Source organism: Arachis hypogaea, chromosome 2, assembly GCF_003086295.3.
Source record: "Arachis hypogaea cultivar Tifrunner chromosome 2, arahy.Tifrunner.gnm2.J5K5, whole genome shotgun sequence".
In the NCBI taxonomy this organism is placed as follows: domain Eukaryota; kingdom Viridiplantae; phylum Streptophyta; class Magnoliopsida; order Fabales; family Fabaceae; genus Arachis; species Arachis hypogaea.
In genome coordinates, this window is record NC_092037.1 from 31,482,129 (window position 1) to 31,500,971 (window position 18,843).

At 30.8% G+C, this 18,843-nt stretch overlaps 1 protein-coding gene across 1 annotated transcript; it reads right to left on the bottom strand.

The window, feature by feature from the left end:
* Positions 1-7,057: 7,057 nt before the first annotated feature.
* On the bottom strand, positions 7,058-8,355 carry LOC112742355 (probable membrane-associated kinase regulator 3). Its single transcript, XM_025791595.3, has one exon. It carries the CDS (start codon positions 8,219-8,221, stop codon positions 7,223-7,225), a length of 999 nt encoding a protein of 332 aa, XP_025647380.3. The 5' UTR covers positions 8,222-8,355; the 3' UTR covers positions 7,058-7,222.
* Between the last annotated feature and the right edge of the window lie 10,488 nt (positions 8,356-18,843).

Sequence of the window (18,843 nt, forward strand, 5' to 3'; positions counted from 1 at the left end):
GAACTCTAAATCAACATAGATCAATCTATTTCCACAACATATCACTATAATCAATATCAAAGCTTACTAACACACAATTTATAGGAGGTTTGAGGGTTCTTACCTCACCCATTCATCAATTTAACAAAATTCAACGTTTTTCTCAAGCTAGTTTGATCATAAACACCAAAACGATTCACAAATTCCAATACCCAAATGTCAAATTTTGAAATTGGTTGAAGGAGAGACTGAGTGCGAGATTGAGACTTTCTTACCAAATTATTTAGTGGGTTTTGTAGATCTTGGCGCGGTGGTTGCATGGCCACAAACGATGTGGCAATCAGAGCTCCGAATTAAAAGTTGTGTGAATTTGAAATTGAGACAAGAGTTTTAAAGCTTTCTTCTTCTCCCCATTTTGATTTCCAGCGTGTTCCCCTATGAGAGAGGGAATAAGAGCCAAAGCTCTTCATTAAAGTGGTGTTGGGTTGGGTCTTGGATCCAATGCGGGCTCCGTTCAATCGATTTGGCACGTTTGACCCAATTTTAGGCCAAGACCTTTAAAATTAGTGTAAAAATTTATATTTTTAATATTTTTACCTCTTTGAATTAATATAATTTTAATACATTTTATAAATACTTATCCAAATTAAATGTTTTTACAAAAATCGGATCAAATACACAAGTTGCTTATCAAATCCAAAATTTATTTGTTGTTTATAAAAGATATTATTTATTTATTTTGTCGTATTTTAAAATTTTTGATAACTTATTTGTTGTTTGTACCCTTTTTATTTGTTTTTGTCAGTGATGTAAATTTTTTATTACCATTTCAATAAGAATTCATTTAACTACGAAATTAATCTTTTTCAACCGATTTCTACTAATTTTTTTGAATTATTTTTTAATTTTATATTCAAATATTAAATTTTAAATTGTAAATTTTAAATCTTAAATTTTAGGGATAAGTACTATTTTAGTTCCCTAAGGTTTAGGGTTAAAATCAAATTTGTCTCCAATTTGGTATTTTCTAATTTTATTGTTGTTGTGTATTAATTTTGTTGTTAAATTTGATGTTGTTATTTCTAAATTTGAATAATGAATTATTGTTGGTGTTGAATATTGTGTTCTTGAATATGATTATTGGTATTTGGTGGGAATAAGGGAAGTAGTGGTGGTGATAAAGATGGTGGTAGTGGAGGGTATTTTTGTTCCTAAAAAGTCAAAAGGACGATTTTAATACCAAATGAAACGTTAGGAACGATTTTAAATCCAAACTAACGTTGGAGACGAATTTAATTTTGACTCTAAACCTTAAAAACCAAAACAGTAATTATTCCTAAATTTTCAATTCTATATTTCAAATCCTTCAACTTAAAAAAAAGAGTATATAAATAAAAAATTAATTAATATTAACTAATTAGAAATTAATTCCCTATTTTCTTACTAGTTTATATGCAATTTTAAAGCAAAAAAGTACAACGTACTATATAGAAAGAAGGGAATAAGGGATGGGTGATGTCGCTTTTGGGAAATTAAGCCATCTATGGTGGGGAACTGAGGGAAATAATTCTTTGTACCTTATATATGTTATTGTTCTATCCATTTGTCTAATTGATGCCCTACAAGTTGTAACATACTAACATGCATGCAAGTTGAAATAAAATTCCTCTGCATGCATGATGTATGTGATTCCTTTGTTTAATGTTTAGTCAATATCAAAACACAAAGGTAGGGTTGCAATGAACGGCTAGGAACAAGAAAATAATTATTGAGTTCAATTTTTGAACATCTTACCTTTATATGTAAATAAATTTTGACTTGTATGAAATTGTAATATTAATAAGTACAAAACTGTTTAAACATGTCTCATGTATATAACTTGACACACATTAACCAACAAACGTTCGATACAATAGTAAGTAAACATAAATTTGAATTTAAGGAAACATATCTCTTAAAGAACATAACATTTGGTTAAGGTATTTAGATTGGTTAAGCTGTTTTGTCACCGATCTTGTGTTCTTATGAAATTTATTTATCGATTATATTGTTAAATTACAGCAACTTATTATAAAAATTATGTATACTAAATTTTGTGAGAATTGAATATCAACAGAAACATAATCGAACAAGTCATATTCATAACATTTTAAACATTCATATTATTGTTAATTTTTATACATTAAAAAATAGAAAAAATTCTACTTTTCTCTTTTGAGAGATACTAAAATGATACTCTCTTTCCCTCTATAAAATGTACATTCCCCTTCCTTATAACTTTTAAAAAGCCTCCTCTTTAATCTATTTTAAATTTTTTGTGTTAACTAATGTTAACTTTATTCATTTTTCAAGAAAAAATAAATTGTTTTTACAAAAAATTTAACAAAAATTTTATTTTTTTGTCATTAAATTTTTCTTACCAAAATATCCTTTATTAAATTATTTTTTTATTAAATTTTATTTTAACCAAAATATTTTTAAAAAAATTTAATAATTAAATTATTTTTTTCTAAGATACCTTCAATTATTTTTTAATAATTAAATTGTGATTTTATAAAAATTTTCGTTAACAATTATAGTTATATTTTACTATTAATTTTCTGATATTAATATATATTATTTTAACATTAAATAAAAAATTTTTGATAAGATTATTTTTCGATATAAATATATATTAATTGATATACATATTAACAGTGGTAAGATTTTTTTATTTAATGTTAAAATAATATATATAGATATCAAAAAATTAATAATAAAATATAAAAATAATTGTTAAAAAAATTTTGGTAAAATAATAATTTAATAATTAAAAAATTATTGAAAGGTATCTTAGAAAAAATAATTTAATTTTTAAATTTTTTAAAAATATTTTGATAAAAATATAATTTAATTAATAAAAAATAATTTATTAAAGGATATTTTAGTAAACAAAATTTAATGAAAAAAAACATAATTTTTTTTAAAAAAATGAATAAAATTAACATTAGTTAACACAAAAATTTTAAAATAGATTAACAAAAAGATTTTTTAAAATTATAAGGAAGAAAAATGTATATTTTATAAATAAAAAAATGTTATTTTAATATCTGTCAAAAAAAAAGAGTAAATTTTTTCCTAAAAAATATATTAAATCTAACAGATTTATATAAAAATTTATAAACATAATCTATTATGAACTTTTAATCCAATAGCGATTTTTTCTTTTTTACACTAAAATTTAATTACACATTATTAAATTAAACAAAATATCTTATTCAATTATTCACTGATAATTATTATTTGAAGTTGCCAATAGTCCAATAATACTCCTCGGTTGATAACATCTAAACTTTCTATTTACATAATTGGGGCCCTTTTGAAATTGAAAATAAGCATATGTTATGATCATAAATTCATAATCATTTTCAGTTACTGTTATACTTAGGTAATTGCAACAATGACGCATAATTTGCACTGATTAAATTAGCTTTTATTAATCTGCAGTCAACCATGATGCTTTGCTGGGATTACTATTAGTAATCATGAATGTTCTCAATAAAGGATATAGTGAGTTAGTGACCACAAGTTTCTATTCGAAAAAAAAAAAAAAAAAAAATAAAATACTATTTTAATCATTAATATTTGAATTAAATTTTAATTTTATTTTTAATATTTTGAATAAAGTTTCAAATGAGTTTAATCTTATCTCATCATTAAATTTGATACAAACAATTAAAATATTGATGAGCCAATAATCTTATCTCTAATGCAAAAAAATTTTCTTTTATTTTAAAACATTGATTGATTATTAAGATTTTCGATTTTTTACCCAAAAAAAAAAAAAAGAAGAGAAAGTGTTCTAAGAAGGAGGTTTTGATTATGTTTTAATTTTCTAATACATACATGGAGATAAAAAAAATATATATGACTTAATTAATAATGTTATTAATATCTATCTTATTTACTTTATTAATTATTCGTGTCAAATTTAATAATAGAACAACAATAAATTCGATTAACATTTTTTGAAACAAATATAAAATTTTAAAAATATTAAAGACTAACTTAAAATATAACTAAATGTTAGGATCAAAATAATACTTTAAAAAAAATTAAGGTTTCAAACCAAAATTTACCATAATTTTTACATCTTACAAATGAAACTCATCTCTCTCTCTCTTTCTCTTTTCTCTTTTTTCCTTTGAGCTTTTTTTTCTTCCTTTCCAAAGGTGAATGACATTTTGTAATCTTCTTTCTACTTTTTTTTTTTCAATTTTATTTTTTTGCATTGCTCTGTTTCTTTTGTCTTTGACATCGCATTTTCTTTTAATTATTATTAGAAAGTTATAGTGGGTGGTTAATTATTCCAAAAAACTTTTTAACTTTTCCTTCTTTACAGAAAGGACTTTAAAAAAAATATCACAGAAAAAAAGGGGTGAGGATAAAAATGGTGTTCACTGATCACATACTTTCACTTTTGTTTGTTTTCTGTTGGACACTGATGGAATAAAGTTTAGACCCATCATTGAGAATCAAGTTTTGGGAAAAAGAGTCAGATTGAAGAGGGAAATAAGAAAACTTTCCATAAAGCTTTCTTTTTTTTTCTTTTTTTTTTTTTTCAATTGAACCAGCCATCAAGATTTTATTGTTAATAACTTCATTAGTTTGGCCTAGCCTGAGGGAAGTTCCCTATATAAAAAAAATAGAAGTGTTCAAGCAAAAAAAGTTTTCATTCATAAAAGGTTTAATAATTTTGTTGTCTTTATAGTTATACTAAATTTTTAATTAAATTTTTATACGTTTTTTTAATTGAATTTTTATATTATTTTTAATTTTGTAATTAAGTCTTTTTCATATCAAAAATATTAAAATTAACAGAATATTTCTCCCAAAATACATACGATCAAAAATATAATTAAATCTTTAATTATGAATACCTTTGCAAATAAATATTGAGTTAAGTCTAATAATTTTTATACTAGAAAGTGTTCAAACAAAAAAAAAATTGGATTCTTAAAAATATGAATTCAAAACCTTTGCTGGTTAACGACTAACATAATCATCATCATCTGATGGTCTTGACTAATTGGACTTTAATAATTATAAGGGTGTTTTTAGTTTGTGTTTTTATTTTTTATTTTTATTTTTAGTATTTTTTGTTTTTTATGTGAAGGAAATAGTAAAAATAATAAAATTCTATTTTTTTACTTTCATTTTTTGTTTTTACTTTTTTTTTGTAAAATTTAAAAAATAAAAATACTGAAATGAAAATAAAAAATAGAAAATGAAAAAACAAATCAAACGCATCATAAAAATTTCTGGTCAATAATTAAAGAATCAAGTTTTTTAAAATAAAAAAGTAAACTAATCAATTAAGCAACTAAAATTTGTTGTTAAAGCATAAAGTTTAATGATTAATTAAGTGCACATAATATGCACGTTATGCAAGTAATGGATGTTCTTTCAAATGTTAATTATAAAGGCCCATAAATCCATCAAATTTGAAAAGGATTTTTTACATTTAAATTGTAATGCAATCACTTTATATATATATATAAAAAGTAAATTACTTAAATAAATTGATTGAATTTTAAATTTATTAAATTATGACTTTTTAAACATAGTAGATGTATTTATAATTTTTTTTATATTTATGTATATTGTTATAAGGTATAGTGGTTTTTAAATTAAATGTAATTTGTTATAGAATAATGCAGATTACATAAAAAAATAAGTTGAACAGAAATTGTTAGAGGGTGTAGGAGTTTCTAATTCCTATAAATTTCAAATTTTAAATACTAAACTATAAATTTCAAACTTTATATTCTAATTCTTATATCCTAAATACTAGATTTTATATTCTAAACTCTAATACTAAAAAGAAAATAAACTAACATTTTCATTGATGCTTTTGGCACGTAGACAGCGTTGTTGAATTAGTATAAGCGGTTGTCATCCGTGCATGGTCTCACTTGAATATGGCCTTTCCCAAAAACCCAAATTCTCTCCCAGTCTCCTCCTTCCTCTTTCCTCCCTCAAGAATTTCTTTTCTCTAACCAAATTCTCTCTCCACACGAGATGAAGGATCTGTTACTAGCTATCGCAGTTTTATAGCCGACCTCCACGTAAACCGTGACACCTTCCAGTAAATTAGGGTAGTCGTTGTTTCTTTATAAACCATAGGACTCTATAAGGTTTATGATTGGTCGCGTTCTTTCAAAAAATCGCTACATCCTCTAGCTTTGTATTTTTTTCACGTAATCTGTGTCACCCTGTAGCGGATTACGTATACAGTTAGAGACTGTTACATCTTGTAACGGTTTATATAGATATTAAAAAATTGCAAGCACATATGCTATTTTAGAAAGTTGCAATCTTATAAATTTAAACACCAATTAATTTATATACATAACTTACCTTATATCTCTGTCTTTTCATGTATATCTTTTTCCTTTTTTAATCAATAATAAAATAACTGTATTATGGAAAAACGTACATAATTTCATAATTAAAAGATAATTGCACAAACAAATTATTCTTTGAAACTATTAAGAGATTCAGTAGTAATAAAATATACAAAAAAAAGACAAAAGACAAAAATAATAATATAAAAAAGCTTTTAAATATACTAGTATATTAATATTTTAATAAATTTTAATTGTTAATATTAATTATATATTATATATTTTTTATAATTAATATCAACGGTTAAAAATTATTAAAATCCGAATGTACGGTGCATTTAAAAGTTTTTTAATAGTATGATATTAAATTGAACCAAAGAAAAGATATATTAATGCTGGACAACTCAACAATGCTTGTGTAACTCAAACATCAACAAAACTCCATTGGAAAATAAAATAGCATCTCAATTGAAATTAATGAAATTAAAATGTCATTTTTTAAATTTTTTTCTTTACACACTTTTTTTTGGGTTAACAGACATTTTTTTTTGTTAGGATGATCTAAAAATTAGATTAATTTAAAAATAAAATTAAATTAATATTATTTTAATTATAACTTTTTTATAATAATACACATATTTGTCTATAGTGCAAACAAAATAATTAGTCAAAGTGATATAAATTGATTAATAGACTACAAATTATATATTTTGCTAAATAAAATAATTTATTTTTAAAAAATTCCATTACAGAGTGGTTATAAAATCTGCTGCATACACATGGCTTCTAAAAATTGAATTCAAGACATAACGTCTAAACATTCCGAAGATCTCTACTTTTATAAGTGTGATGGTTAATTAATTAACCTCTCTTCTAGGAATGGTAGGTAGTAATTCTTCATTTTCTTGTTTCCCACAAATTGCAACTTTTGGGGAAGCAAATTTCTGGTGAGACTTCTTGCAATGTGCAATGGCACCTTCAATTGAACCTTCAATTTCACAATTATTTGCAGCATTGATGATGTTCCTTTTGAAAAATTGCAAATCATTATTGTTATACCCTGATGAAGAACTGAATGAGAAAGATGAAGAACATGAACTTGACCCAGATGAAGATGTTGATAAAGATGAAGACTTTGATGGACCACAATGCCGCTGAACCACCCCAGAAAAAGATCTTCTACCATGGATGCTACTAAACTCATCATCTTCAAGAATGTTCATCCCAAATTGGTGGTTGTTCTTCTTGTTCTTCATCTTCAAATCCTGACACTCTTTGCATCTTGAAGAACCAGATGTTGCTTTGGTGAAGAACAAGGATCTAATGTAAGACCTTGAGTTCTTGATCCTTTGACCCACATTAATCTGCTTCAGCTTCTTTGACCATGAAGAAGAAGAAGATTTCTTATTATTTGGAAGAAGAACATTGCTATTGTTGTTGATTTGAGAAGAACAATTAGACCATTCAAACAAGTATTCATCTGGGGTTACAGCAAAATCACTGCTTAATCTGCATGATTCTGAAGGTGAAATAATGTTACTGAATGAATCATCGAAAAGGTGGTTGTTGTTGGTGTTGGTGTTGGTGATGATGGGAAAGTTGGAATCTTCCAAAGATGAAAATGACTTCACATTATGAAGAGGGAGTAGTTTTCCATTGTAGAAGAGTTCATCAGCAACAGAAGCTGTTGAATCTTTCTCATTTGATGACAATGGAGTCATTTGGAATTCAAATTCTCTGCTGTAGCTTTTTTGTGGTGGACACAAGTTTGAAGAACAAGAAGTGACTAATTCCATGTCAATGTAGTCTTCATTCACATGAACCAAAGTAGTAGTTGTTGATTGTTTTGTGGCCATTTTTATTTCATGTGATTCTTGATCTCTTCTTCTATGTGTTAAACTTAAATGAATATTTTTGCTTTGGTTTGGAGTATGGAGATGCCTATATGGGAAATTGAGCAGCGAGAGAGAGAGAGAAAGAGAGAGAGTATTAGGGGGGGGGGGGGGTATGGTATTATTTGAAGTGATGATCTTTGCCAAACTTTGCAATATAAAAAGGACTATTTTTTCATTTTTAAATTTATTAAAAAATATATATTAATCCTTATCACCTCTCTTCTAACTTCTACCATCTGAAATTTTGAATTACCTCTTTAAGTTATCAAAATGTTATTTGGACAACTCAAATAATCCATTTTCTTATACGAGTTGTAAGAGGTTAAATCCAAAACTTTTTTTCATATCACATGGCATTCTTGTAACTTCCAGCCATGACTCATACAAATGAAATTTTCGAATAAAAACTACTTTTATTTAAAACTCTAATATCTAACACTAGAACAATTTGACAGAGTTGGCCTCAAATTATATAACTGAATCGTATAAATAGCAAGACTACTTAAATAGTTAATACAGGTTAAAAAAAATTTAACTGACGTATATCCTATTGTCACAAATTAAAGTTATTAATTAAAAAATGTTTATGAAAAATTATAAAATTTATGTATTTATTATTTGTTTATTAAAATAAAAATATAAAAAAATTTATTAATAATAATTTTAACATGTGCTTTTAAGATATACGATAAGTAAATCTTAAGAAGAAAAGAGTTTCAATTTTAAGTCAAGTGTTCATTAATGAAAACCACATGTGATAGGATTTAAAATGCATGTTGTAAAGATTTTTATGTTCAAGTTATTGGGATTGTTAGAATTTTTTTTAGTGAACAAATCATAAATATCTTTATACATGTAAATATTTATTAAAGTTTGAGAAAACTGTTGTAATTTTAATTAGTATGATGATTGATGACTGATAATGAATTTCCCTAAGTTTTATCAACTAAAAAATCATGTGGTACTTCCCAAGCATGAAAGGTAGGTATTATTTTATAAGTGGAGCCATTACTTTACCAAATTAATTATTCCTCATTTTTTGTGTATAGGTGTTTAAAAAATAAATGATTGACACCACATCATGCAATAGTTTGAATAATCCGGGGATCTAAAATTTGTGGTCCTGTTGTGACATGTTAAGACAATGTGAGGTGAATTATTTTTCTCTTTTTTCCCATTGAGATGTGAGAATATACTTTTAAGGCACTAGTTAGGAATGCATCATGAATGTAGGTGACTTGTCCACGCCAAATCAGGGTGTATTTGTTGTAGTTTTCACTTTGAAAAAAAAAAATTAAAACTAAGAGGTTGTTTGGGTAAGTTTATAAAAAAAGATTTTTTTAATTATTTTTTTAAAAAATTTTATGAAAAAATAAAAGTAATTTTATGTTTGGATATCTCATATAAAAATATTTTTTTATTTATCAATTATGTTTGGGTATAATAATATAAAAGTACTTTTTTTATTTATTTATTACATGAAAAATATCTTTTTTAAAAAAATAACATCTTTTAAAAAAAGATGTAAATTATAACTTCTCAAAAAAGATATTTTTTTATTTTTTTAATGCTTTTACTTTTACTACTAGAAATTTGCCAAATACGTTAAAAAATAAAAAAGATATTTTTTTATTAAAAAAGATCTTTTCTTATTAAAATAATGACGCCCAAACAAATATTAAATAATTAGTTCTTAGATATTTATATAATTATTTAAAAATAAATAATTCTTTAAAATTAAATAGATTATCTTCTAATTAAATTTAATTCAATATTTTAAAAAGAAATTAAGTAAAGAAAATTTTAATGACATTAAATATGAGAAAAAAATAAAAAATAATTTTTCAATATATTAATGATAAATTAAATATATTGAAAATTTTAAAATATCTTTATTAAGATTTCTTTTATCTATAATATCCTTAACAATTACCAAATCTTTTTTAAAATACAAAACAAATACATCACTTATGCCAAAGTAGCAATAAAGAGAGCAATGATGATACTTGAAAGCCCCTTGGTGGTTTCACTATTCTTTTTCTTTTCCTCTTTCTCCAATATCTCCTTTCGGTAGAAGTTCAATATACGATGTAATTCTTACCATTACCATGATCGATTTTATTTTCCAAATGTCTTGTTCTGTATATAATGACTTGGACATCTCAATTAATAATAATAATAAACATTGATGTAGTTTCCATATCAGTTATATAAATGTAAAATATATAAATTATAATGATAATGATTTATGATTTATATATTTATAATATATGAAATACGGATACTACTGAATTGCCTTATCTATATATCAGAATATTAGGTACATTTAGAACATATTTTTTATTGAATATTTATTGTGTCTCTTTTATGTCACATCTTGTCTTAATTAAAAATAGATGTGTCAATTTTATATTCACACAATAATAATAAATTAATAACATATTTAGCTTTTAGAAATTCTAGGCTATCAGCAATTTTTAGTGATTTTGATTATTATTTAATTAATATAAATATTAAATTATTTTTAATAAATAGATTATATTAATTTATATATATAAATTTTTAAAAATATAACTAAAAATTATATTAATTTATATGTATAAATTTTAATAAATATAAATATAAATAATATATTTTTTATATACAAATATCTATAAATATAATATAATTATTACTAATTAAGTATTGATCTAAAATGATAATATTTAGTAGAGCTTCAAAACATTCTTTGATTTGGAGAAACACTTTTTATAGTAGTCTTTATGAAGTACGGACACTTCATTAAATTGTCGTGTCTGCGTGTCGGACATATTTTGAATATGATACTCACCGACATTCGTCCGACACGCATGTCTGCTGTGTCCAGTCGTGTCTTAATAAATAACAAAAAATTTTTTTCCAGACATGTTTGGACACACCTAAATATCATCACGTGTCAGCGTGTTCAATCTTATTCTTAACATATATTCTTAAAATAAATTTACATATAGTATAAATTATTATTTATTAAAACAAAAAATATTTAAAATACTTGACATAATTAAAATAAGACATTAAAAATAGTTAAAAAAATTTAATTTATATTTTAATATTAATAAAATATCAAAATATCATTACGATTTATCTAAAAAATACTTTATATTTTATATGTATACGTATTTCCGTGTCATGTAAGATTTTAAAATTTACGTGTCGACGTGTCCCATATTGTGTCATGTCTCGTATCAGTGTCAGTGTTCGTGCATCATAGGTAGTTCTTATAAAAACCATTGCTGTGAAGAAATAAAAATTTATTGTTGTAACACCCTACCATACAGAGCCTTATGCTTAAGTCATAATTCAGAGATGGCAATGTATTACGACCTCTAAAATAAAAATTTAGTACGTATAGTAGTGGGAAAAATGATTATAACTAGGAGCCTTTGAATAAAAAGGGTAAAACAAAATCATAACTCGAAAGCGCAACACTCCGATCGGACGTAACGAATAAGAGATAAACTAACGCGATATTATATATATATATACAAAGGAGTGTCAAAAATAGAAATATCAAAACTCAAAATCCGGTTGCGAAGATAACTTGGCCGAGCATAGCAATATATACATGTAAATAAAATAAGAAACCACAAGGAAACCCAAAGGAACATAAATACAGAAAACCTATTCTCCAAAATCCCTTCTAAGATGAGTCATCACAGTTTGTATTATTTAGTGGAGATAAAAGTATCTAAACAAAACATATAAACCAAAATAGAGCCCCGAGAACAAGGATCTTCACTAAATCCAGAAGTCTCCAGCATGCTTCAGCGAGAAGCCTCACGTCCTGCATCTAAAAACCACAAAATCTGCATGGGTGAGAACTAGAGGTTCTCAGTATGGTAACAGTACCCACATATCTAACATGTAATGTCTTGGGAAAGCCAAAGGCAATCCTAGAAATTGCACCAGAGAAATCAAAGCTTATAAGTAGGCTAAACCATAAATGGCAACTGACTAAAGATTCTTCAGTCTAACTAACAATTCCCTTTCCAAATCCTTCAGACCTCCCAACTACCAGTAGAAGTATAATATAGCAAAATAGTTATGTCAGACAAGAGATATACAAATAGGAACAGATAAGGCATTTAGACAATTAGCAAGTAATATGCAGTCAAGTAGGCAATCTCAAACAATTCACATAGTATGCATATGATGAATGCCTGTCCCTAATGGCTGATGATATCATCTGTCGGTTATATAGCCAACCCGACAAGTCCTGGTAGCTAACCATTGGATTGTCCCTTTATCGTGCATCCCCAACTCGAGTTATCCTCGATCATCATCATGATCATAATCATAATCCATATCCAACACCCTCACTGGTGTATATTCACAGGGGCGAGCTCATCCGGAACTTTCACAGTGTCCGGCCACACTTACGACATAAGGTCAGCAGAGTATCGAGTCTCCACCTGGAGCACATGGTGGCTAGTCACTGCTTTTACCTAGGAAAACTCGTATCTCAGATAGTAGAAGTGCAACATTCACATTTCATTCAATAGCATATATGCATTTATAATTGGCCATAATCAATAATGGCTCCGCCGTAACTCGGCAATAACTCAGCCATCCGGTCACGGTTCAATCCAGAACCAGCCAATTTATCAATAAACACAGCCCTTCGACTCATGGCACACACAACACTTCCACCGCCATCCTCTGTATCTCATATAATCATCTTTGATCATCATTAATCATAACTTTTGCCCTTGCTTCATTCGCAAGTTACCACATCCCCTAGCTCCTTTCTCATTGCTAGGCATATCATAATGATTTAAGACATAAGGGGTGAGACCGGAGGCTTAGAAGTATGAAATTTGGCTTTTAAAACTCAAAAATCAATTTTGAGATGAAAACAGGGCCACGCGTATGCGTCCTCCACGCGCACGAGTGGATGGAAAAATAGCCAAGTGATGCGTACGCGTCAGCCACGCGTACGCGTGGGTGCGTTTGTGCCCCATGCACAAAACTGGCACAACTCTCGGAAAAATGGCTAGGCATCTGCTACAGCACATCGACGCGTACGCGTCAGCCACACGCACGCGTGGGTAGAGAAAACAACGCGTACGCGTCGGTCACGCCTACGCGTGAATGCGCGTTTTACCAAAAATTTTTCTAAGTTAAAAGCTGCAGAATTCACAGATTCAACTCCCAATCTTTCGATGGACATAACTTCTTTATTTCAAATCATTTTTTGCCCGTTCTTCGAACGGCGTGAACATCTCAGATCCAATTTCATTTCTAAACAAGTTTGGCACAAAACGGGGATCCAAAGTCCAAGTTATGTCCCGTCAAAGTTTGCCCAAAAATCATATTTTCATACAAAACCACAAAGTGCCATTTTCAAAACAAGTCATTTTCAACCCTTTTCAAAATCAACCAAAACATGCCAATTTCAACCCTTTTTGAAATAAATCAAAATATACCAAAATCAACATCAAGCCTCCTCAACTCATACATTAACACTTTACCACAATTCACAAAACCACCATCCAACCATTTTAACACTTCTCAATCAAATGGCCAATAGACAAACATATTAACATATCATACATCCTTTCTCATCTCAATTTCTAATAATACAATTTCCAATCAATCATCATTATACATAATCAATATCATAGTCACTATCAACATGGTTCCACCCACAATTTAACCTCAATCATTCATCAAGCGTATATCACAACATGCATTTTCTCATATATCATACCATCAGGGCATCTATATTCATAATCACATATATGAGCACATCATATATCTCAACCATTCAACAACATCAACAATTCAATGCTTATTTTAGGGCCTCTAGCCTAAGTTTTCACACTACATTACATTTTATATACAGGAAATTGAGACCATACCTTAGCTGATTTTCCAAGCTCAACCGGAACACTTCCAAACTACTTGTCCGCAAGCTCTCAAGGTCTCAACACCTTCAAGAACAGATTTTTGCACACCAAAACTCTTATTCAAGCTTTCCAAAATCCCAATCAAGCTCCAATATTCGCATAGACACTTCCTAAGCCACAATTATCATACCCAAATACCACAACTCAATACCCAAGCATAAAAAAACAACAAATTACACTAGGGTTGAGAATTTTACCACACCCAAGGTTCAAGGATACAAGATTAACCTTTTCCTTCAAGAGAGTTGGGTCTTATAACATCATAGAGTCCAAAATCTCAGCACATTTCACCATGAATTTCAAATTTAGGGGATGAAGAACTGAAATGATTTCGTGGCTTACCTCAATAATAAAGTAGTGAGTTTTGTAGAGCTCTTCGTGGTGAACATGTGGACGCAAATAGTGCGGAAATTGGAGCTCTAGATCAAAGGTTATGGTGGTTTGAAGATCAAACAAGGGTAGAACTTTGGAGAAATGTTCTTCCTCCTTGTGCCTCCATTTCCAACGTGAATGAGAGCTAAGTGAGGAGAGAGAGTACTGAAATGAGTGTATTAGGTTTAGTTTAGTTGGGTCAAGGGCCCAATATAGGTCCGGTCCAATCTTGGTCCTATCTCTACAAAATTGGTATCGAAATTCTCGTCTCAATCTCCTCTATCATATTTAGCCATAAAAATCACATTTTTGGCTTTCTAGAATAAATTCTCATTTATGGATTAATTAGCCATTAATTTACCGGGTTTTATATTCTACCCACCTAATTGGGAATTTTGCCCAAAAAATTCAAATTCAATTACCTGAGAATAAGTGCGGATAATCCGTTCGCATCTCCGTCTCAAGTTCCCAAGTGTGTTCCTCAACACTGCCTCGACTCCATGCCACTTTGACTAATGAAACCTCTTTTCCACGCAACCATTTGATACTAGTATCATCAATTCTGACTGGGGTCACCGGAAGCGTCAAATCTTCTTTTAACTGAACCGATTTAGGTTCTAACACATGGCTTGCATCAGGAGTATACTTCTAAAACTGCGACACGTAAAATATGTCGTGCAGATTCGAAAGATGAGGTGGTAGAGCCATCCGATACACCACCGGTCCAATCCTCTCCAGGATCTAAAATGGACCAATGTACCGAGGATTCAACTTCTTTGCTTTAATTGCCTTACCTATTCCTATGGTTGGAGTGATTTTAAGGAAAACATGGTCTCCTTCCTCAAATTCCAAGGGCTTCCACCTCTGATCGGGGTAACTCTTCTGACGATTCTGCGCCGTAAGCATCCTATCTCGGATTTTCTTGACTTGTTCAGTGGTCTCAGCTATCATCTCTGGCCCCAACAAGCCTTTCTCCCCAGCTTCATACCAACATAGCAGAGATTGACATTTCCTTCCATATAGAGCCTCATATGGAGCCATCCCGATGCTCGCATTGTAGCTATTATTGTACGCAAACTCCATTAGCGGCATATAACGATCCCAGCTCGTCGGCTGATCCAGGACACAAGCCCTCAACATATCCTCTAAGGTTTGGATCGTCCTCTCGGATTGACCATCTGTTTGAGGATGGTAAGCCGTGCTCAGGTTTAATCGGGTTCTGAAAGCTTTCTGAAATGCACCCCAAAATCTCAAAGTGAAACGAGGATCTCTATCAGAGATTATAGTAGCAGGTACACCATGAAGTCTCACAATCTCCTTTATGTATAACCGTGCTAGCTCCTCAAGGGTGTAAGTCATCTGAATGGGTAAAAAGTGAGCTGACTTCGTCAGTTGGTCCACAATCACTCAGATAGCATAAAAACCAGCCCTAGTCCTTGGCAATCCAGACACAAAGTCCATCGCAATGCTTCCCCACTTCCATTACGGCACCTCTAAAGGTTGCAACATCCCGGCAGGTCTTTGATGTTCAATCTTCACCTTCTGACAGGTTAAATACTTTGAAACATATTCCGCCACATCATTCTTCATACCCGGCCACCAAAACATCGCCTTTAAATTATGGTACGTCTTAGTACTTCCCGGGTGAATGGAGAATCCGCTTTTGTGTGCTTCTTTTAAGATATCTTGCCGCAAAGTGCCAACATCCGGCACAATGATCCTACCCTTGAATCTCCATAACCCATCTTTATCCTCTGACACTCTCCACTGTTTCCCTTGCTCAATGGCTGGTAACACCTTCCATAATGCTTCATCATTTTCATGAGCCTTTAAGAGTTCAGATTTAAAATCACTGAAGATCTGTAATCGACTCAAACACAAAGTCCCAAACACTTCTTGAACACCAATCTTCAGACTCTTGAATTCTTTGAGTAACTCTTCTTCTCGGATCCTCCTCCAAGTAGCATACAATTACTTCCAACTTAATGCATCCGCTACTACATTCGCTTTCCTCGGATGGTAATTCAACTCAAAGTCGTAGTCCTTCAATAATTTCATCCACCTCCTCTATCTCATATTAAGCTCTTTCTGATCAAAGTGATACTTCAAGCTCTTGTGATCCGAGAAAATTTGGAACTTAACCCCATAGAGGTAATGCCTCCACACCTTTAGTGCAAACACAACCGCAACGAGTTCTAAATCGTGCATAGGATAATTAACTTCATGATGTCTCAACTAACGTGAGGCATACGCCACCACATTACGATGTTGCATCAGCACGCACCCTAAACCCTTCAATGAGGCATCACAGTACACCTTAAATGACTCATTTGGCTCGGGTAACACCAACACAGGTGCAGTGGTCAACTTTTGCTTCAACGCCTGAAAGCTCTCCTTGCACTCAGGAGTCCATACGAATGGTGTGTCCTTGCGGGTTAACTTTGTCAACGGTAAAGCTATTTGTGAAAAGCCCTTGATGAACCTTCGGTAATAGCCAGCTAAGCCTAGAAAACTTCTTATCTCAGTCACTGTGGTCGATCGCCCTCAATCCATTACCGCCTCCACTTTAGAGGGATCTATTGCTATCCCTTGCTTACTCACCACGTGACCCAAAAACTTCACTTCACTCTTCCAGAATTCATACTTAGACAGTTTCACATAGAGTTTCTTTTCCTTTAGTATCTGCAACACGGTCCTCAAGTGTTCTGCATGCTCTTCTTCAGTCTTGAAATAAATCAGTATGTCATCAATGAAGACAACAACAAATTTATCTAGAAACGGATGGAAGATTCTGTTCATATAATCCATGAACACTACAGGAGCATTTGTCAACCCAAAAGTCATTATAGTGTACTCGAAATGACCATAACGAGTCCTGAAAGCAGTCTTAGGGATATCCTCACCCCTCACCCTTATCTAGTGATAACCGGATCACAAATCGATCTTGGAGAAAATACCGGCTCCTTGTAACTGATCCATGAGATCATCAATTCTCGACAATGGGTACTTATTCTTTATTGTGACCTTGTTTAGCTGTCTGTAATCCACACAGAGCTGCATGCTCTCGTCCTTCTTCTTTACCAGTAACACTGGCGCACCCCACGGAAAAACACTTGGTCGGATAAAATTCTTACCCAACAGATCCTCTAACTGAGACTTTAGCTCGACCATTTCTACTTGTGACATCTTATAAGGAGCACTCGAGATTGGTCCAGCCCCAGGCACCAACTCAATAGCAAACTCAACCGCTCGGTTAGGTGGAAATTCATCAATATCGTCGGGAAACACTTCCAGAAACTCACACACAACCGGAATTTGTTCCAATCTTTGATCATCACCCGAAACACCCGCAGTTAACAACAAGATACCCTGACATTCCGATCCAGAACAATTCACCATCATCGAATTCAAGTAATAACTATTCAATACAACCGGTCCTTCTGTATCTTCTGGCATAAAATATACTAATTTTGCAAAATAATCATGCAGGACATGGTTCTCAGATAACCAGTTTAATCCCAAGATAAGATCAAGACCGATCATCAGCAAGCAGATAAAGTTATGGACAAAGTCACGTTACTTGACCCTAAAAGCAACTCGCAGGCATCCTAGCCTAGTTATCATGTCTTCATGGGCGGCATTATACACCTTTAGGTCATAACCTAAAACTACAATCTTCAAGCCTAACTCACTAGGCTTTTCGAATGCAATGAATGAATGGGTTGCTCCGGAATCAAATAAAGCATTTAAAGTTTAACCAGCCATTTCACAGTTACCTCGGATAAGTGTCTCGGATCCCTCGGCACCTATAGCTGAGGTGGTGAACACCCGACCAGTCTGTTGTGCCTTCCCAGCACCTTGTTTCTGCTTCTCTGGACAGTTCACGGCCTTATGTCCTGCCTTACCACAAGAATAGCACAAACCCCATCCGGTCTTGCACGGTGCCTCCAGATGGTGACTTCCACACCTAGCACAAGCTTGCTCATTGTGAGGATACTTCCCATACCTTTTTCCTTGGGAGTTGTTGTTGTTGGGCCTCTTGAAAGAGCCTTCCCTCTTGAAAGTCGGACCTCTAGGTGCAAAGCTCTTCCCTTGCTTCTGTGGAAATGATCCCTTGTGACTTCCTCTCTTAGTAGCTACCTTCTTCACACACTCTTCAACAACCCTACTCTTGTTCACCAACTCGGAAAAAGTCCTAATCTCTATTGGTCCCACTGAGGTGAAGATATTACTCCGGAGTCCTCCTTCATACTTAATGCACTT

Bases quoted from the DNA above. Each gene is read 5' to 3' on its own strand.
- LOC112742355 (XM_025791595.3), bottom strand. From the start codon at position 8,221: ATGGCCACAAAACAATCAACAACTACTACTTTGGTTCATGTGAATGAA.